Raw genomic sequence first — 21518 nt, forward strand, 5'->3', positions numbered from 1 at the left:
GTATGGAAGAGTATGTGCTGTATATTAAGACCAGTGATTTTTACAAGTACAGACCACAGTTTTTCAACTACTAGTCAAGATCTGCAATAACTAGCAGCTAATTTGAACACTTTAAACTTTTTAACCTATAAACCCCAAACCAGAGTTCTTGACACCTGGTCTGTTTGTTTCCAAACTGCTCACTAATCAAAAATATTCCAGAACAGTTCCTCTTCCTCTTTTCCCTCCTACCCAACAAGACAGAATTTCTGATTAAAGGCTCATAACTTCAGGGAAAATAAACAAACAGACCTCACTCTGCACAGTTGTCAGACACCCTTGGCATTTGTCCCAGCAGCCCAACACACAGTTCATATTTAGAAATCTTCTGAGTTACAGTTTATGAAACATCTGAGGAATAGTCTGTATCTGATTTCTGAAGGAAACAGCTGGACAGCAAAAAAATGCACATGACAAATTGTAAATGACATAACTCAAATAGTGCACGTTTATTCTGAACGGTATTTCTAAAGAGTTTGAGAAAAACAAAAACATGCTCCTGATGTACAAGGGCAATGATATAGGTTAAAAATGGACCATCTTATTGTAAAGAATTTGCTCCCCCTGCAACTTAGCTTGTAACATTGAGAATGCATCTGTTAACTGCATACAGCATACCTTTCACTAAATCTTAACTCAAGAGACCAGGGGTGGTCTTAGCCAAATTAATCAGGAAGCAGTTGCAGATTCAAAAGAAACATCCAAGTCAGCAAACACTTTACAAAACAGAGACATTGTGCATAGCAGCTGACCCTGGATTACAACATGGGGGAAAATGAAACAATTTGGGGGACCAAATTTTTACTAGACACAGGGCACCATCAAGATTTAACTAAATATCATGTAAGTTTGTTTCAATTGTAACAGTATGTCATATTTAGTTGGCAGGTTTAACCATTAGCTGCATCATGTAAACTCAGCCAGTTTCTGTATACACTAAATACATTCTCCCCCTTACCCCTCCCAAAAATGAGGGATCTCTCTTCTGGATGATTCTTCTCCTGTACCATGGTTTCCTCAAGTAGGAGTCTTTTTGTAGGTAATATCTTCATAGCTCAACTGATGTGTGACAAAGCCAGTTGCAGAGATTCACGAATAACTTGTACATACACAATTTACACTCTAAAGCTGTTAGTTGCATACATTTTTCTTGCTAGATCTTCATCCCAAGCAGGTGCTGGTGTTTTTTTCCCCCCACTGAAACTCCCAACTTTGGGAAAATTTAGTTGTTCACAAGCTGTTATTTCCAAGCTAGAAGGATGTCCTCCTGCAGCAACAATCAAAGTAACTGAAGTTCTCTGCAGTAAGCCCATACTTCACACAATTTCAGTATCTCTAGGTAACAGCACTAAGATACAGCACTCTCCTCCTTCACTCAACACAACTGGTAGTCTAATAAAATACAACTGTTTGTCATCCAGAACTACTAACCTTCACTTGCCCTTACCCATGTACAGGGAACAGAGTTTTCTAAAGATTCAGATTAAACCTTGTATTCAAGATTCAACAACTGTTTTCCAGGATTAACAGCCTGGGAAAAGGAGTCTTAGATTTATTCTCTCTTCCACCTCCTACAAAACATTTTGTTAGAAGTTACTATGAGGCAGGTCTGCTGTGGAATAGGAGCTTTAAGAATTGTTCTCATGGATACATTCATAGAATGATGGCAGCCCAAAGCAAAAAGAGACAGAAACAAAGGTTAATCCAAGTAAGTTTAGACATCAGACTTGTACTTTTAAACCTGAAGAATAACTGTCTGTGAAACACACTGATTTGTGGAAGCCTACGACAACAGCAAATCCTAAGAGTTCATATCCCCACACCCATCTACCCAACCCAAACACTTACCACATAGTTCTAGAAGAATGAAGAGCACTTTGCTTGGCACCAGAGGCAGCTATGGTCTGAGTTACAGCTGTGCTGCACGGACATCCTCAAATACAATACTATTTCTCCCTCCACATACTTCTCTTGGTTTGGTCTACAGATGGCCAGGGAAACTGTTGGCATATGACAAGCTAATTGTGCTTCGATACATCCTCTTCTAGAAAGATGCCAGGCTGCCAACATAACCACCATGAGCAGGTCCCAGCTGTACTGAAAATAAGCTTTTGTCAAAACTAGGCTGCCTCTGGCCAAGGGAACCGTTTGCATCTTTCTAGCCAGAGTCTGCCACCACATGTTGCAAACACAGGTGCTCGGGCCGTGCAGATGGGTTGGTGTTGGCCACCTGCCCATCTCCAAGACTCCAATAGTGCAAACTCAGCAAATAAAGCAGCCATTTTCCAGTACAGGTCTGTCAAGATGCACTCCAACAAATGCTACACACCTCTGTCAAAGAAGGAGTAACTGTGTAGCAGCTGGTATAGTCATCCCTGGGGTATCAAAGACCACCTAATGTGCAGCGAGGGGTGCCATCCCTTGCCTCACCACAATTCCCACTTTGGAATTCTTGGTTCCCAAGTCACCCTCTAATGACTGGACAGCACCTACTAACCAGATGTATGCTGCAATGCACACTACAGGTTGGAGGCTTTCAGAGCGGAAGAATTCAAGATGCAGATCTAAACTTTAAAAAACAAACGGGAAAATAATACAGTTCAGCATCTACATGGGGGATGGGGCAGGTTGGTGTTGTCTCAGCTCAGTGCACTTTCTCAGATGCTTGGAGAAGAGTCCAAGCTCAAGTTGGTATTTATATTGGCATACATAAAATTGCTGGCAACAGTGCCTAGAAAGGAGCACTGGTATTCACGCAAACAAAGCATGAAAGGATGCAAAGCAGAGCTTAGTACAGTTTACTGCAGCCTCAAAGTTACAGTACTAGGAAGAAGCCAGCCAGCCTATTTTCCAAACCCATAAAATGCTCTAATATACGCTGCTTTCTCCGGTGCTCCATGAACACCCTCTCACCAGAGGAGAACTGCATTATTACTACTGAACAGGGAAAGGGAAAATAATCTTCAAAGAAGCAAATCCACGCAGTTCTTCACCACCTCCTCCCAAAGGAGCTCATAAACACAGCAAGTCAAGCCAATCCCAAGCAAATCCAGGAGACCCTGCAAAGCTATGTGATTAGGGTCAGATTCATGTCTGCCTTCTTAGCCTTGCTGCCTGGTTTCCTCAACTCTTACATCTGTCACCACAGATTCAGTAGCTGTAGCAAAGTTATCTGGAGACAGGTGCTTGCCTTATGTCATCAAAGCTGGTCACAGTCACTTTTTCCATCCCAACAACACAGATAAAACTAACTCTCAATGAGCCCTACAGAATTTCACCCATTTTTAAAGCAAGGGTGTTGCCTCAGGATTCGTATTTTTACAAGGTTATTCTTGCCAACACCAGATCCAGCTCTTACTCTGGCAAAAGTCTGCTGGGAGTTGGGTAAATGAAAATAAGAAAAAATAAAGACCACTCTAAATCCTCCTCTCAGTCAGTTAAGAAGTGTAGCACCAGCTTGGGTGAGGAGTATTTAAAAAAAGCATCCAAAAAGATCAGCCCAGGCAGAGTGAAAAGGTATGGTAAAGTAGCCCACCCTTCTCAGCAAAAGATGAAGGAAAAAGCCATACTCAAAAATATTGGGAAGAACTAAATATACTTTTTTGAGGTGGGGGAATTAAAAGGAAAAGTGGGAAGTACTGAAGTAACATTCAAAGGTTGGGGGGGAGTAAAGTACCCTGTAGGTTATAAAAAACACAATAATGTAGGAGTCAAAGGACAAGATATTGCTTTGCCTTTTCCCCCCCCATTGGGTTTACATTCTGCTTACTGAAATAATAATTCTGAAGGAAACTTGTCATCAGGATAACCTGCTCAAGCCCTCCACACCTCAAACTTAAAAAGAGATCTGCACACCTTTTCCTACCCCAACAAAAAAACAAAAAATCAGGCCCCCTGCCCTCAAAAAACCAAAAAACATCAGAAAGGAGAGCTCCAAAAAAAAAAATTAAAAAAAAAAAAAATATCCAAAACTAACCAAAACCCAACCCCAAACATGACTGAATGATCCTTGGAAGAAGCATTACATTTTGTTGGAGAGAGGTCAAGAAAAAAAAAATAAGATGAAGGGGTGTAGCAAAAAAAAACCCCAAAAAAACCAACAAAAACCAACCAACCAATCAAAAAAAAAAAAAAGGAAAAAAATAAAGAAAAAAAATAAAAAGAGAGGCCTCTCTTTCCTTATTTGGCGACAAGCAAGTGCAAGAAAGTGTCCGCTGGGGTTTTGTTCAGTTGTCGGTCTTTTGCACATCTGCATTCTGGCCAAGACAAGGGGCTTTGAGGTTTTTCTGCAGCACGTGAGCATCTGCGGGCTCTATCCTCTTGTAGTAGTTCTTCTTCGTCTCAATGATCTCAAAGCCAAACTTTCTGTAGAAGTCAATTGCAGATTCGTTGCTGATCTGGACGTGCCTGGGACAGAAAAGGGCACAGAGAGAAAGGGGTCAGTACACTGCCTCCATACTCAGAAATGTCAAAGACAAGAAAATCAGCTCTCTAGATAGAGAAGGAACAGTGGTGTAACTCTAAGACTGGAAATGTTGGTTTCCCAATTCTGGGCTAACACTCAGCTCCTGGATGGCCCATGGCTGTCAATAGAAGTAAATGTTTCCCCTCAGTAAAACTTTCAAGGAACACAAGATAACAGAAAGACTCTGAAGCATTACTACCTCTGTAATTTCAATTTTTCTTCATATTGATAAAGCAGTATGGCAGATATTTAGTGGAAATATGTAACAGAGTTTCACTGTAAAGACAACTTTAACCTCCTGTAGTAACACTTTGCAGATGACCAGAAGAGTTGTCTCAGCGATGATCCTGACACACTGTAACATACAACTGGCAATGGTGTTTGATATGATTTTAACACCTTGCTCTACTCCAACCACTTCTGTCTCCTACAAAAAGCTGTAATACAAAACAGTCCTATGGTTTGCAAAGTCCATTTCCCTCATATTTACTTCCCCTGGAGTTTTACAAATTTTGCTAGCACATCTCAAGGTCTCCAAAACAAACAGCTGTCAGTTCTTTATCCTATGTGACTAGGATATTTATCTGCACAAATTTCACTTATTAAAAAAAAAAAAAAAAACAAACCAAAAATAAGAAAGAGAAAAAAGAAATAAAAATGTTTGGATTAACAAAAGGCATTCATTAGACACTCCCAAAGTTCAGCAGACACTTCACAACTTCATGAATCACTTTGTCATGACAACACACTGCATAACCACAGAACCAAAGTAACTGTGGAAGCAACAGCAGAACAAAATAAAAGATCTTAGTGTTAAACCAAATAAGCAGCAAAAAGCTAAAAGCTAAACTTTATTGTAATGACAAATTTAGGCAGTGAAATCAAATTTGGTACTAAACTGCCTAATATGTTCAAATAGAAGATGCACAAGTAATAGACATAGTAATAAAATCAATGGGCCACTAAAAGAACTTTAGCACAATTTTGGGGGCTATTAATTGTCATGCCAGAATCCTTGGTCTAGGAACCGTAAAGAAGGATTATGAAGGATTTGGGGCAGGGTTAGAATCAGCAAGCAGTTCCTTCACTGTGCACACAGTAAAATGCAAAAGTAAAAAGGAAAGCCCCTGTCCCATTATGCAGGCATCTCAAAGAGAGTTAATTAACACTTATCCTGAGGCAGGAGGGCAGGAAGGAGTACAAGCCAAGAGTAACTTTACTCAGACACCTCTTTAAAACACACTCCTCTTACAGAGATGGCACAAAGCAACAACAGCAAAGGACATGGAAGAGTCTGCACCTCCATGGCAGAAGCAGGAGAGTTTGAGGAGAAAGTCACTCCATTTACAGTGATACCAGTGTATGAAACACTCCTCACAAAGCATCTTCCACAGGTCTGGCAAGTATTCAGGATGTAGTTCTGCGGCAGTGAATGTCCATCCAAGCTGTACCTGCCGTGGGCCTATCCCTAGCAGTGCACCATGCTGGCACTGGTGTGATGGCCAAGGCAGTGACAGACAAGAAGGAGCTGGCTCAGAGAAGGGATCAAGACAAAAACTGCCATCAGCTCACTTGGTAACCACACAGACACCAATGCACAGCAAAAAGCACAAGTGTGAAACCAGCAGCAAAGGAAAAGCATAATTTTGACATTTATGGATTTCAGACTCCCTTTCCAGGGGAATACTGGCACTGCCCTCTACCCCAGTGCTTGCTCTCTTGCCTGCATCATGCCAAGTGCTTTCACAGACATGCAGTTGATTTTAAAAATAACCAAAACAAAGCACAAGAAAACCACTCCCAAACCCCAAAAACATACTAGAATGAAAAATAACACCCAGAAACAAAACTGAAAATAGTTTCCCCAGCTGGGTCAGGGCACTCATCTAGTTTATTGTGCTGCTGAACAAATAGCTGACCTAGCAGTGTGCAAGTATGAGAATAGCAGTAGGGCCTTATTACTGAATGTAGTAAACTTTCAGTGCTTGCAAACATCTCTAATATTCTAACCCACAGAGTGCTGTCATAAAAGACAGAAAACAAATGCATCAAAACTGCATCCAAGACTTGCAGTATTTTCCATTCTGAAGATGACCTTGTATGATAAAAATAAAATCCTTTCTAAAAAAGATTTTTGGTCTTACCATGTAATTTTGTTCTAGAACATAATTTTGTAACTAAATTGCTTTCAAATTCAGCAAATTTGCAGAACCCTTTCTAAATCAAGCAGCTTTTGGTTTTCTCAGCATTACACAACAAGCCCAGAATATGACCCCAGTCTTTCCTGCTAGTACTAACAAGATATTCTATGACCCCACTAAAATATACACTAAACCCACACTTGAATCTCCATCACTTTGTTCCCATATCTACCTTTATAATTTCTCAAAAAATGCATGAGTGTAACTCATTCACTTACAGATAGATGTTGTCAAAAGTGCCATCTTTTTCACAGATGTTTAAGACATGATTCAACATTTTAGTTCCTGCCAAAAGATAAAAAGATACTTAAGAAAACTAGGACACAATTTAGTCTGTACTTAGCTAGGTGCTTCCTTGAGGAGAGGCAGTTTAATTGTAGATAGACTAAAATGATAGAGTGTGAAAACTAGGAAAGGCAAATAAAGCATGATGTGTAGGTATTTCATTCTGTCTCAGATTGCTCATAAACCTTACTTAATTGTTTCTTTGAAGAAGAAATAAAAGTCACAGACCAGAAACATACTTATAAATCAGCTTATTTTAATGCTATTTTAATAGTTTCAAGGTCTCAAACTCAGCTCAAAATACAGCCGAAATATTGTATAAAGCAGTGAGGGAACTGGTAAGCTTTTTCTACTATAGACCTAGTAAAATAATTTAAAACAAAATTATCTTTTCAATCCAGTTTGTCAAGGTAAACAGGTTACTGCAGGTCATGATTAATCTGTCCTATGGCTTTGCAATGTGGAGCAAAGAACTAAATGCAATATAGACAAAAAGCAGGTGCTACCCCTGAGCAGCAATAATCAGTAGTGATAAAGACAAAATAAATATAAAGCCCCTACATTTAGAGGAGTGAAGAGAGAAGCCAATGAAGGAATGTGGTGCTCTACTTATGTGTGACTTGCATACTATCTACATATCTCTGACAAATTATTTCATCTCTCTCTGCAACAATTTTCACATCCACAGAAGCAGAGTATTTACATAACAGTATGATAATATGATTAAAATAATCTGAAATCCTGAAGTAAAATTTTCTACAGAAGGTTCATTTCTGAAAGGTAGGGAAGAATGAGCACATGATAAATCATACTCTTTCCCCCAAGTCCCTTCCAAAGAAAATCCATAGTCTAGAGTGCACTAACTTGGTTAAAAATCTGAAAGAGCATTTAGAAAGCTAGACAGCAACCTGGTTTCTTTGGTGCCTCAGATAAAAAAAAAAAAAAGACCCTCCTTACCTATTCCTAGCCTTCGGTAGGGTGCCAGGCATCCAAGTGTCATGATGTACAGTCTCTTCTGGTTCTGGGAGTGATCCACCCTACAGCACACTGCTCCCACTGCAATATCATTGAAATAGGCTGCCAGAGAGGGAAACAAAGGTTTATCAGTAACAAGTCTCAAACTACACATACAGCTCTTTCATTTACACCCTATATTCTCCTCCCTCCCCTCTCGTTCATTCTCCCATCCAGATAAAATAACATACATTGTGAATTCACACATGGAATGAAGTAACTAGTGCTGCTTTGACACAGTGGTTGCTCACCACTGTTCACACCAACCAGCAATGAGATCACAAGGTAAGTTGGCAATGCACAACTGTTTTCTTCTGGAACAGCAAAAATGGCTATTCCCAGTGGGACGTAATCTATTTAGAATCCAGACCCTCTGTGGCTTCTTTGAGGTTCTTAAACAGTTATTTTTCATGATGTAAAACAACTAAATAGAAGGAGCAGCTATTCAAAACCATTATGGATAGCAATGTGACCACTTCTGCCACCACAGCCCACAATTACTGGCAAGAACATTTGTACCTAGTTTAGCAAGTTCGCCAACCTCCAGTACATCCTTGTAGAATTTGTCATTGTAGCTGACAGGAAAAATGACCTGGTTTAGCCTCTTCAGCTGCTTAATGTTGTGTGGCGTCACATCTCCCAGCTCGATCCGGCTACTGGAACAAATCAAAACATGCTTAACATCTGACATACAGCAACATTTTTAAGGACACCCAAGATCAATTATTTTGCTTATCCTTAGAGAACTGTCCCATCTAATAGTCAGCTCAATACATATTGGAACTGCCACATCCAACCCATACAATCAAGTCTTATGCTGGTGGCTGATTTAAGTCCCTAATCTAGTTTCAGTCAGTTCTCTACAGTCAGAAGTTTCTCAGGCCACACTAAACACTATTGTACCATTGTATATCTGTGGTTTTACTGGCTGGGAGACAGGAGAACATGGATCTCTACAGAAGTATTAGCTTTAACATTATCCCACTCATTTCCCCTCTAACCATCAAGATGACAAGAAAAAAAAATTAAAAACCCCAATGAAAATATGGGAGGAACAAGAAGCTAGAACAGACCATGGAAATGAAGTCCTTATCCATGCTTCAAAGACATTCTCAATTTTACCACCTTTCAATATAAAGCCTACACTTAGATAAAGTCCTTACTAGACATCTGTCTCTAAAAACCAAAAGTACTGTATGCAACAAATATATTAAGCGTGTTAATATGCAAGTGTGCCCTTCTCAAGGTGATATCTGCATCTACTTTGATCATCACTGAAAACTTTCTTCCTGCTGAAAGCAGAACCATAACCTTAAAATACACTGAACTATACTAAGAAGAAACAGACCAAGCTTCTCTCTTTTCTAAGACTAACTTCCTGACAGAAATACTATACACACAGAAGAACATTTAAAAAAAAATAAAATTAAAGAGATTAGTTACCCTTGGGTAAGGGCAAGCAGTTTCAACAATGACTACAAGAATGAAAAATAAAAAGATCAAGATAATTAAAATCTTTTCCCAAATGATAACCAAAATATGTAGAAAGCCAGTGCACATGGAATTAGAAAAGCCCACAGTTCTTGGTTCATATCAGTCCTGTTTTACTGAATTATTATGGGCAACCAGATTGTTTTCTACCCAAACAGCATTAAAGATATCATTTGCTCTCAAGATTCCTTTCATGTATGGCCATTTGCACAAGTCCCTTTGAGAATTATATTCCAACACAATATAAGTCCCGAGCTAATAAAGATGATGTTCTCTCACTACAGAAGTACTCCCAGTGTAAATAAACATGCAATCAAAGTTATGAGATGGTGGAGAAACTGTAGTACTTGTTTTATGCCCAGCGTGGCACAACTGCTCAGCTTAGCACAGCAGGGCTTCTTCAGGCTCACAGAAGGCAAGTTCTGATCCCAGCCAGCAGTGCTGCTACGTTGTCCTCACAAAAGGCAGGAGTAAAACTGTGGCATATGGGTTCTTGGGTATATTTGTGTCCATGAAAGAGTTTTTCTGGAGTAGAGCATCTCAGTAATCTCGTATTAGGAGGGAGAAGATGCCTGAAGAGTCCCTTTTGCTGCAGTCTGCATGAGAGTAGGAATCAAAGGGAGCAGGTCTCAAGTGCCCAGCTAGGTCAGATGAGCTGCAGCGCAGGAGGTCAGCAAGGGAAGAGACAAACTTCACATTCATACTCAGTTAATGAAAGCCTAGACCACTTCTCTGAATAACACAATATAAACCTTGGTGATACAAAAAAGTATCAGTAGTTCCAAGCTTCAGTAGATCAGCAATGCTAGCATGATGAACTCGTAACAGTTGCTATACACCATGTCTCCTTTGGAGCAAAAATCCCTGACACAGACCATCACCAGGCAGTGTTTTCTAATATTATTTAAAGATTAATTAGTTACTAATCAAACAAACCAGGCATTAGAAGATAGTCACTATGAAATATTTATTACGACAGTGCAACAGGACAAAAATATATTACCACAGACAGCCAGGACAAGATGGCTAAGAAAGGGAAAATGGCCAGAAAATGGATCTTCACCAATAAGGTTTCAGACAGAGAACAAATAAATAAATAAATGCAGAAGCAGAGTCTAAGGCTGGGAGCTGCTGAGCCAAGACATCATCTCTGAGGCTGGCATCAGAGGTGAGCTCTGTTAGTAGCTGGCTAAAAGGCACTTGCACTTGTTGACACATTTCCTCAAGCCCCTGGACTTTCCCCCCTCTATCTCTCACCACTTGCAACATTCACTGCTGCCTCCTGCCATCTCCTGCTGCTTGTCTCCTATGCTCCGTCACTATCTGGTTTGTCCTTGCATGAATTAAACCAGGGACAGTATCTTCCCCTGGAGAATAATATGAAAGAGGTTTGAGAAACACTGCAGGAAGCATAAATCAATACCTTAAACATATCTGTTTAAATAGCCTGTACTCAAACCATTAATTACTTTAATGTTTGGCACTAGCTGATTAAATGAGCACCACATCTATTATGCATAAAACCATTTAATACGTAAATTAAGTAAGAACATGGAAAGGAAGACCCACATTATGAGAATTCATGGTTTTGCCTGAGGACAGCATGGCAAAAGTGCCACTGAGGCCTTGAGTAAAATCATGGAAAAGCTGGCACTGCTGCCAAAAGCAGCGGTCTTGCTGTCCCTGAGCCACTTATTTCCATCCTCTTGCTGGCACAAACATTTGTGCAACAATGTGGTGAACTAACACTAATTAAAACTAACCTGGACAAAAAAAGGAAAGTTTAGTTTTAACCCATATCAGTCCCCTGACTGGCTTCACCACACAAGTCCTCTGCCAGAATGAAGAAGAGAAAAGAAGTTGCCATAGGCAGAACTAATTGGTTCTTGAGCAGAAGTGCCAGTTCACCTCAGTTTAAACTGGAAGTACAGTGCAAGAGGAGCACAGGGATGTAGATTATCCAGTACATCTGTGAACACAGTCTACAGATATTGTGTTACACTTTGTCATTCATAGAACAACCTGCACTTTGATCCTAAGGACTGAAAAAACTACTCCAAATAGCCAAGAGCACCTGTAACAAAGGACTCAAAATTATCACTCCCCTATTTTCACCAAAGTAAAGCAAGCAGCTTGGGGGGGGGGGGGGGTTGTTGATTGCTTTTAACAGCAGTTTACTGCTAGTCCTGCTTCTTCAAGTGAAGTCCCAGCCAAATCAGTAACTTCAGTTTACTATGTCAGCTTAAGGTCTGACTAGGCCAGCCCTGTCCATTCCAGCTTAGCAGAAGGTGTACCAGAAACACTTGTCCTCTGCTGTTGGCAAAACAGAAAATTAAATTACAAGCTCAAATTATCATACGAGAGAACATAAATATGTATAAAGAACCCAAAATGCCCAGAAGGGACATGCCCTCCCATAACAAATTATTGAACTCTATGATGCCACTAATATTCCTAAGAAGATCAGCACTTACTATTGGCACCCCACAGCTCAAATGGCACTCCATGGAAGATGCAATAGTCAACAGTACTATTGTATTGTACCATCTCAGATGTCAAAGCTTCTGGGACAAGCCAGTCACCCCATCCCAAGCAATTATTTTTACCACAGAGGATTGAGGGACTCCTGGCTTAGCATGTCAGGCCTTTTACTTCTACAGTGTTCAACAAATCCATACCCTCTCCTCAATGGAACACCAGCATTCTGAAGCTACTTAAATGTCTTCCATTGTAAGGCTGTTTCCAAGCTACCATTATTCTCAGTTAGCAATTCCAGTGTACACAAATGTACCTCTATGCTGCCTGGAGATCATGGGCACCATTGCACAGACCTTTTCAGAGGGTTATCATGATCTCTTCATACCTTTCTTCTAACTAAAGCCAAGCTCCTGGCCTTTTCCTGTAAGACTAGCTCTTAATTCCCACTATTGTCATACTAGCTCTTCCTTACATTCCTTCTGATTAAAGTTGATTTTCCTTAAACATGGCTAACCAAAACCAATTAAAGCAGCCCCAAACACTGTTGTCTTGTCCAATGCCACTAAGTTTTTCATGTCACTACCAGAAGCATTTTCCTGACATATCCTAGGACTACATTTTCACAAGAAACATTCAGCATTTTTCACAACTGCTACATTCCATGACTTGGTCACTGGAAAAAAAAACACTTGGAGAATTCACTAGTAAAGGGAATCAGTTGCTGGTGCATAGGCTGTTATCTGTTAAAAGTACACAGCAACACCGCCCAGCAATGTAAGAGCGGAAGTGAAGAGTGATCCACCAAATCTGAACAGAAGTGTGACTTCAGTGAGGTGACAGGCACCACTTCCTGAAACTGGATGCATGCCCAGAACATTGGCATTAACACTCCTGCTCTTGCATACCAGCGTCCCAAGATCCTCCAGGCACTGGCTAGAAAAAGCTTCACACATTTTGTAGGACCAAATGCAATCTAGTTAGTCCTGCTGCAGTTGCATTGCTCTGTCTGCAGCTTACAGTGCCATTATTTGAACAGTCTATTTTTCCTACAATGTCTTACATTGATACTGGTGGAAGTAACATAGGCTAATTATGTTAAGACTGACTTTTGCTTCTCAACATATATCAAAAGAGAACTGCTATATAGAATGACAGCTCAAGAGGCAGCCAATTTCCAGCTACAGTTCAACAGGAAACGTAAATTCACTCTCTGGGAATAACAAGTGCCCAACACTAGTTTAGAAACAGCATCAGGGAGAAAAAGAGCGAATTTCGCCGTTCTTAATGCTGTAAGAATCTCAGTCTCATTCAACTTTAAATAGTGCAAGTCTCTCCCCAGAGGGCTGTGCCTGCCTGAAACAGATCTCTGTGTAACTGATAGCTGAGCTTGGGTTTATTGAAGGCATCTGGCAGGCTAAATTTAGCAGAGCTGTATCTGAAACTTGCAAAACTTACTGAGGAGTAAGTCAGGAGAGGCAGCACTGAGAAATGGGCCCTAACAAATTAAGGGGACTTCAGAGAAAGTTTGTCACCTGCTAAGCGGCCAGCTAGCTTTATTGCTTCTATTTTGGCATCCAAGTCAAAGCAGGAGTCTAGACAGGATAATCCGCTCATAAAATAAAACCAAAGCAGAACTATGAAGGCTATAGACCTCAAGAGTGTGGCTCTGCTTAGATTCTACTCCAAGGCCAAAAGAGCCTCTTCTAGTGTTTTGGGGTTGTTGGATTTTTTATGGGTTTTTTTGTTTGTTTTTTAAAGATCTTTTTTAAATGGATGAGCTGTCTTGCTACACAAACACAAGTTAGTCTAGTTTTTGTGGGCAGACCAGTATGTTTTCAATTACCTCAAAGATCTGTGGGCTGCATATCTACTCTGCTTTGCTTGTCAGAAAACCAGAAGGATAAGTACAAACCTAGCATGCAAAAAGCCTTAACAATTTGCTCTGAGACCCCTGATCTTCTTTAGTCCTGCTTTCTACTGAAAACATGTATTGCATGACACCTGATATCCTTCTGGACATTACCCCCAGTTTTGGCCTGCAGAAGAGCACAATGATGTACAGAAGAAAACAAAGCAATTTTAGAATCAGAATTAACAGGAGACTTCATTCAAGACTTGCAAGACCACTGGATCTCACTGTGAAAAGGTTTCATACATCATTATTTCCCAAGACAAACATTAGACCCTAGCTGCCTCTCCCTTTAGCATTAAAAAAGGAAAAAACTACACAAGCACATTACAGCCAGGTTTCTTCATTATATCTCAATATAATTTACTCTGCTTCAACCTAGAAAACTTGACCACATACAAAAGACTGGCCAGTCTTCACATGCAAGAAGCAAAGTTATGCTATAATAGCCTCACAGTTTTTCCAGCTGAAACATGTCCTACCTAGGTCTCAAATCTTCAAGTGAAAAATAAACTTTCCCAAGAAAATGATAAGCTACACAAATCACTGTGCCCAGCCAACAGAATTTCTAAATTCTAAAATAGCCAAAAACAAGTAGCTGTTCTAGAACAGAAAAACAGACACACATACATTGTTTAGTTGTCCATAAAATTCTGCTACGCCAGAGCAACTCACAAGGTTAAGACCTAAATACTTATTCAGCCTGTCCCAGGTACATCAATATCAGGTGAAAGAGGATGCAATGACTTGTCTGCAATCATACAGCAGATAAAGGGCTGCCAGAAACGCCAATTCTTTGTTTCTGCTCTAAAGTAAGCTCACAAGAACATTTTTATTGATGATTGCTAAACAGAAGTACTTCACTATTTTGAAATAGCTTGCCTCAAAATTACTTTTGTGCCTCTACTAACTATATCCTGAGACATCTTATAGATTCCTTCCCCTTTCTACACATTAAATGTCCTCAGATCTAATAATTATAACCCTTACTTGCCTCTCAGAAGATCAGTACCCTTTGCAAATTACTGTTCATGAAGTACCTGATGATCACCAAGTAAGAATAGAGGCTTACCTTCAAATTCAAAACAGAAGTGATGCTTACCAAGTACCTTATTTACATAAATGCATTGTGAGGGCACTTCCTGTATGTACACAGGTAAGAAACTATGCAATTGACATACTAGGAGAAAATAATTTTTCTGCTTCACACAAACTATTGCCATAGGTCACTGGAAATGCATTTTTTTATAAATGCCTTCGTCCATTGGAATAGTGGGGGGGAAAGGTCACTTCATTACAGGTTTCCTGCCTATACTTTGGATTTCAGTCTCAGAGTTGGGTTTTGCAAGGCATTCAAATCACACATTCAAGTACCATACTGTGAAAAATAACTGAATGTGCTATCAGTTTCATGTGCCTATCTTAAAAACACTTCTAAGGCAACAATAATTTCCCCCCCCCCGTCCTTTTCCTAATTTTCACTAAGAATTAATTGTTCTGAAATAAAAATTTGTGCCAAAGATCTAAAAACAAGTAAATCTCATTTAAGTCCAATTTTCAACCTAATTTGTGGTCTTTGCCGACAGTTCCAAGTACCACGTAGGGAAAACTTTCACGAGCCTTCAGCTGCTGCCAAGGTCTCATCCCATACTCTCAAGAGAACATAAAATACAATGCTCAGATGGTGGAAATCAGAATTTTTTTCAGGGTTAGAGATTCTAGTTTGCCAAGGGCCAAAAATCACATGGAGCCTGGAAAAGAGCAGGGAGAGGGAGAAGGAAAGCCAAGTGAGCTCAGGAAATACTTCATGCATGAAGATCTTGCTGTGAAGCACAATATTTTCAATTAATTAAAGAAAGAAATACTCTGCCCCCAGGAAAATTCAAGTGTCTTAATCGTAGTCGCCTAGTGACACTGTTGTGGAAATGGTTTTGGCTCTATTTTCAATAAAGCCTAAAGTATAATTTCCTTCTTATAATGAATTAATTCAATACACTTTGACACAAATACACAGTTAACCCATTTCAGTGCTGTGCTTTGCTGCTCTCAAGTCTTCAAGGCCAAGAGTCTCCAAATAACCAGGTATTCTTCTGTGCACAGTCTCTCTTACCCTGACTTCCCTGCCTCAAACTCCTTCCTGACAAACTTCTGCTGCTTCACAACTCCCACAGGGGTCACTTCCCTTTCTCTCTTCCAGAGAGGAGTAGAAAGTAATCCCGACACTGCCTGCCTCACATAGAGCAAGAGTGTTGCAAGGAAGTACTTCACTTCTTTCTTATCAATTCCCAAACAAATATAAAGCTCCAACTTTTCATGTTCTTTCCTCTTCTGGATAAAAATATCTAATGCCTTCTCAGATTATTGGTCTGAACACTTCTAATGCTTGCCAAATAGGCAGGCTCTTCAAGTACTGAATGATTTCTACTTGGATTAAAGTATTTTTCTGGCTCAACCATCACCCATTATTCCCCATTTTAAAAGAGATTTAGTGTGGCAAAAGAGGATGCATAATTTCTTGTCCTCAGGAGATGGCAGCAGAGTCTGTGGCATTTGGTGATTAACTAATGTTACTACATTTTTCACAGAAGTGTCCCAAACTACGAAGCTACATTTACATGCAGAAAGAACCAAATGCTCAACCAGTACTCAAAACACAAGAGTGGTTTCTAAAATGTTTCAGTAAAATGGTTACAACTCCTCTACTACCTTCTTACCCTCCCAATCCTTCCTACTTTGTGGAATGTCTTAATCTGGTTATGGAATTAAACTCAAAGTGGTCAGAGTTATAAATCAGGTTAAAGTACCTATAATAAACTGAACTGATTTTTTTATAAACTCATTTAGAAGCTGTTAAGCCATTTGTAAGCTGGCATATAGGCAAGGTCTAAATTTACCGTCCATGAAAATAAATGCAGACTTTAGCTCACACTTGGACATTTCTAGGTTCAGAAAAAGCCTAAAAATAAAGTGATTTTCAAGCTCAATTACCTTTTTTGTCCTGACTCCAATGCATATGACCATTCAGCAGTTTTCTCATAAACTTGGAACTTCCTCCCATATATGTTAAGCTTAGCACTGTGCCGAGCAAATGGAAACAATTCAGCAGCTCTGCACAAACTCTGTCATTCTAACTCAGGAGAGAAAAAACCCTCCCTGTTCTCCTCAGAAACATGATCATCTTCAGGACCTTGAAAGGTTTACTCCTTGAACCCAGGCAAAACAAGCAGAGGTATCAGAGCTTACCTTAACAACTCCCCACACTTTCAGAAACAACATAGTTATTTTTCTGTTCTATTCAGTACTCCCCAGCTGTGATGTCTCTCCTGCAAGGCAGCCAGAGCAGCACAAGCCTGCAAAGTCTCAGGGTTAGGAGGCAGCAGGTACCTGTTGTGTAGAATGCAGCCTGTAGGACTCTTCCACAGCAAGTCATAAGGACCCTTAGAAACTACAAAACCTGAGACTTCGCTGCAAACACGACAAAGTTGAGAGGCAATCTCCTAGGAGAGTCCTACCCAATTTAGTGCACACTTCTTTCTAAGGCTGGTTTAACACACAGCGCTCTACTTAGTCCCTGCTTCAATCAGTTCTCCACCCCATGGCTCAAGATGTGCTGCTGCATGACAATCTCCCAGGTGTTTCATATCAAAACTGGAGATGTTAATGTGACAAAACAGCACATGCACAGGATCCCAGGCACTGGGCCCTGCTTGTAACATGCCCTACCGGCTCCATGTATGTGACAATCCTGGTCACACCGCAGGTACATGCACGCAATGGAGCATGCAGGTCCTGCAATAGCCTTGTGTAATGTGATTTTTAGGTAAGGTCATCAGGGAAAGGCTGGATACCTTACTTTCATAGGTTTCATCTGAACTAAAACAAATTAGAAATGCACCCTTACTTTTAAGACAGCAAATGTCATGAACAGCAATCGGCAAATGCTCAAGAATCAATGCAAGACTTTGAGTTTTCTCTCCTGAAAACCAGTAGCATAACAACTGGTAATGAAAACACAAAACCACTGAGCAACAAGTGAATCAACACCATGAATACAACAAAGTGCAGGGAGGATTATTTACATCTGCTATATAAAAACAGCCAGATTACTACAGACAGTGGAACCCGAGTCTCTTCCACTGGTATTTTTCCTCATGCAAACACAGTTCTAAAATAGATTTTCAAATTCAAGAACTAACAACAATAACATATAATAAATTAAAAAATAAATTAATCTCTACAGAATCACAAGATTCACTAACAGAACAGTGAATTACCTCAGTTTTTCAAGTCACATTTAAGAAAAAAAGGGAAACATAATGAGACTCTATTAAAATTATTCAGAAGGTGAGGATAGAGTGAACATAAAGCCAAGTCTCACAAAACCAGGTGAAAGCTAATAGCAGTTCCCAGTTGAGAAGATGGTGTTTAACTCATCAAATAAGAGAAAATCCACAAAATTGTAAGCAGCTGAGAAATCACAAAAATCTTCTGCTATTTCTGAAACCAGAGGGCCAGGGTAGAAGAGGTCACCTAACCTGAAATACCCTGATGACACAGACCCTACAACCTGCTATGCACTATTAACACACATCTATGTGTTAGTTCGAATTCAGAGAGCTAAGAAAGAAGGCTGCAAGACACATACATTGACTACAGGGTCTTTCAGATCTGAAATTTCATGCCAATGAATCAGATAGTTTCTTTTTTTAATTCTTTGCCAAAGTAGACTCTTCATAATGACAGCTGATAAAACATCAGCTGCTCTAAGTGCTTCCAAAATCACCTCTGCATTTTGTGGTGTGGGTAACAATGCAGTGCATACATTCCCAGAAAAAACAGTCACAGGGCATCAGTTTGTTCAGAGGGACTTGTCCACAATTTTGGATTCAGTACTGAAGACAGACCAGATCCCTTCAAGCACATCAGTTTCTATATGCTGGGAGCTGGAGCTTTAGATCTATTTTTGGACCCATCCTTTGACAGTACTTGTACTTTAGGGATCTTCACCGATCCTTGTAACTTAAAAAACAATTTAGATCTTTTCCAAAGTACCCCTGTGTAATTTATACATTCCTTTTGAACTATTCTCTACTTCTTTGATTCTCATTGTATTTAAATGGGGATATTTTTCAATCTGAGCTCTGTCGGCATATTTGCCTCCATCTGAATTTTTAGAGAACACCTGGATTCAATATGAGGATCTGCACAGGAATATGAATTTATTCTGCACCAGAACTTTCTGTGTGGTGCTAACAGTGTTTTGGCAAGACAGGAATATGCTGTTCTTCAAAGAGATGAAAGAGTACCATAAGCAGAAATACCAAGTACAGAACCCAAAGCAATAAGCCCTAAAGTTGAACCAGAAACAAAGCTGTCTGTAAGTAAAAGTAAAGTGACAGAAATAAAGTTGGGTGCTCTGGAAGCAGAAGAGTGGTATGCAGGTTTTTTCTCCATAGCCTTTTATTAAAAAAAAAAAAAAAAAAGTTACAAGAAGTAAAAAAGTCCATGAAATGAGAACTCCTGATCAGTGCAAGCAAAACCAGGTTCAGTTCCTCGGGGAGCACTGAGCACGACAGACAGCTCCAGCCATGTCCTGCTAGGAGATCCCCACAGCACCAGCCTGGCACGCCTGGGCCGCTTTCCCACTCACACATCCAGGTCCCAGTAACCCCATCCCATCACTGACACACAAGCAAAGCAAGGCTAAGCTGTTAGCAAACAGCAGAACGGTCAACAAAGGATAAAAGGAAACCCAGTTCTGTCGGGAGTGCTGCTGAACAACGATCGCATCAACTGCCACCTCATCCTGGCTGATCCGTGCTGCTGCTCTTCCCGCAAACTCCGGTGTCCTCATTACAAGGGGACTAAGAGTGGGGGTGTCCCTTTTTATGTAGGGTGGTGCAGGTGGATAAAGGTTTGTCCAATATCCCAAACACACCTATCTTATGTCAGCTGAGAGTTTGTTTATTTGCAATCATCCCTGAACCTCTTTCTACAGACACCTGCCAGCCCCTCAGGATGCCTGAAGCTGCTTACACGCTGTAAAAACCAGCCAAGAGTCTGTTATCAAGCAGACTTGTATGACCTCACCCCTACTGCTAATAAGCTAAACCCCTTACCATTTCTTAGTAAAAGCTTAAGTGATTCAGCTTCCATTCACCCTGCCTTAAGCTGCCAAACTGGAATAATAATACCCATCATTGCATAACACCAGTTCCAAGGGGACGGTTTAGTGCTCTTTTGAGAATCAGCTGAGGACAGCTTCCTTTGTGCCTGTGAAGAAACTGAGGCACAGAACTGGAACAAGCACGTTTTGTGGTGCACAAATGATGCTGAAATTAATAAACATTAGGTGGCTTAGCCAACATTGAAAAACCTGTCCCAAAGTGACCTGGACAAGGTCAGGCAGGTCATCTGACACCAAAGCACAACTGTGAGTGTAAAGGCCTCCGGTCTCCTGTACAGAAACGGCACCTCACTGCCCCCACTGAGAAGGAAATCAGTATTTTCAGCCACCCAGATTTGAAATCTCTAGTTTTCAGGAGACAGAGAGAAGCGATGCCAGACCCAAAGCAGCGGGTGTGCTACAGGAACATGACACAGGACACAGCTCGTTTGTCATCCATCCACGCTCTACAACCTCCACGCAGCAATTCAAGACTTAAAAAACCAACAAAAGTGCTAAGAGGATGTTACACACAATAGCGCTGCAAAACCACACACACCCGAGGCTGGCAGCTTTTTCGCACACAGTGAGCGGCGCTTCTTTGCTACCGCCAGACAAGGAGCAGCCAGGGAGGACAGCCCGGCCAGCATCCCCGCCCGCTCTGCAGATCCCAGACCCCGCAGGGCGGGATCCCCCCGAGCACGAGGAGCCGCCGCGTCCCGCCCGCTCCAGCGCGGGCTCAGCGCGGAGAATCCTCGCTCCGGCGGCGGCACCATCCTGACGGGCGGCTCCTGCTCAGCCCAAAGGGTGCCAGCGGCGACACCGCCGCCTTTTCTCCCCGGAGGGACGCCGGGCCACGGGCCCTGTCCCAGAGGGCGGGAGGGACGGAGCAACACCCCCCGAGCTCCGAGGCGGCTGCACGGCTCGGCCCTCTCCGCCCGCCGCGCCGCCCGGGCCCGCCCCGCTCCCAGCTCCCCTCCCGGGCGGGCCCGGCCCGGGCCGAGCCCCGCACTCACCCCTTCATGGTGCGTCCGCGGCCTGCCCGGCGTCCGCGCTGGCTGCGTCCAGGGCCCGGCGGTGCGGGTGTGGCTCCGGCCTCCCCGTGCTCAGCGCGGGCAGCTCAGTCTCCTCCCGATCCCAATCCCGCTCCCGCTCCACATGGGCCTCCTCCCGCCCCGCCCCGCCCCGTGACCCCTCACCTCACGCCGCGCGCGCGCCCCCGCCCCGCCCGCCATGACCGCCCCGCCCCTCCCGCGCGCCCCCGCCGCGCACGCGCCGCGCCCGGCGGGGCGGGGAGAGGATGGGGAGGCCCCGCTCGTCTCGGGGACGGGGCGTGCTCGCTGTCACGTGACACAGAACCACCAATCGGCGCGCCCCACCGCGCCCGGCGCGCTCCTGCGCGGCAGCGGCCCCGGCAGGGCGGGCGAAGCTCCGCCCGGAGTCGGGCAGGGCTCGCGCCCGGCGCTTCCG

At 42.0% G+C, this 21518-nt stretch overlaps 1 protein-coding gene across 3 annotated transcripts; it reads right to left on the minus strand.

The window, feature by feature from the left end:
• Positions 1–460: 460 nt before the first annotated feature.
• NAA50 (N-alpha-acetyltransferase 50, NatE catalytic subunit) lies at positions 461–21225 on the minus strand. Of its 3 annotated transcripts, none has more exons than XM_021549036.3 (5): positions 21065–21225; positions 8524–8657; positions 7948–8067; positions 6924–6990; positions 461–4446 (listed from the first exon to the last, which is right to left on the minus strand). In XM_021549036.3, the coding sequence occupies exons 1-5, from the start codon at positions 21070–21072 to the stop codon at positions 4266–4268; spliced, it is 510 nt and encodes a 169-aa protein (XP_021404711.1). In that variant the 5' UTR covers positions 21073–21225; the 3' UTR covers positions 461–4265. The 3 variants fall into 3 exon arrangements, with proteins under 3 accessions (XP_021404711.1, XP_021404710.1, XP_031361355.1); XM_021549035.3 differs by having other exon boundaries at positions 8524–8660; XM_031505495.3 differs by lacking the exon at positions 21065–21225 and having other exon boundaries at positions 8524–8710.
• Between the last annotated feature and the right edge of the window lie 293 nt (positions 21226–21518).

The sequence above is a fragment of the Lonchura striata genome, chromosome 1, assembly GCF_050655825.1.
Source record: "Lonchura striata isolate lonStrDom1 chromosome 1, ASM5065582v1, whole genome shotgun sequence".
Lineage (NCBI taxonomy): Eukaryota > Metazoa > Chordata > Aves > Passeriformes > Estrildidae > Lonchura > Lonchura striata.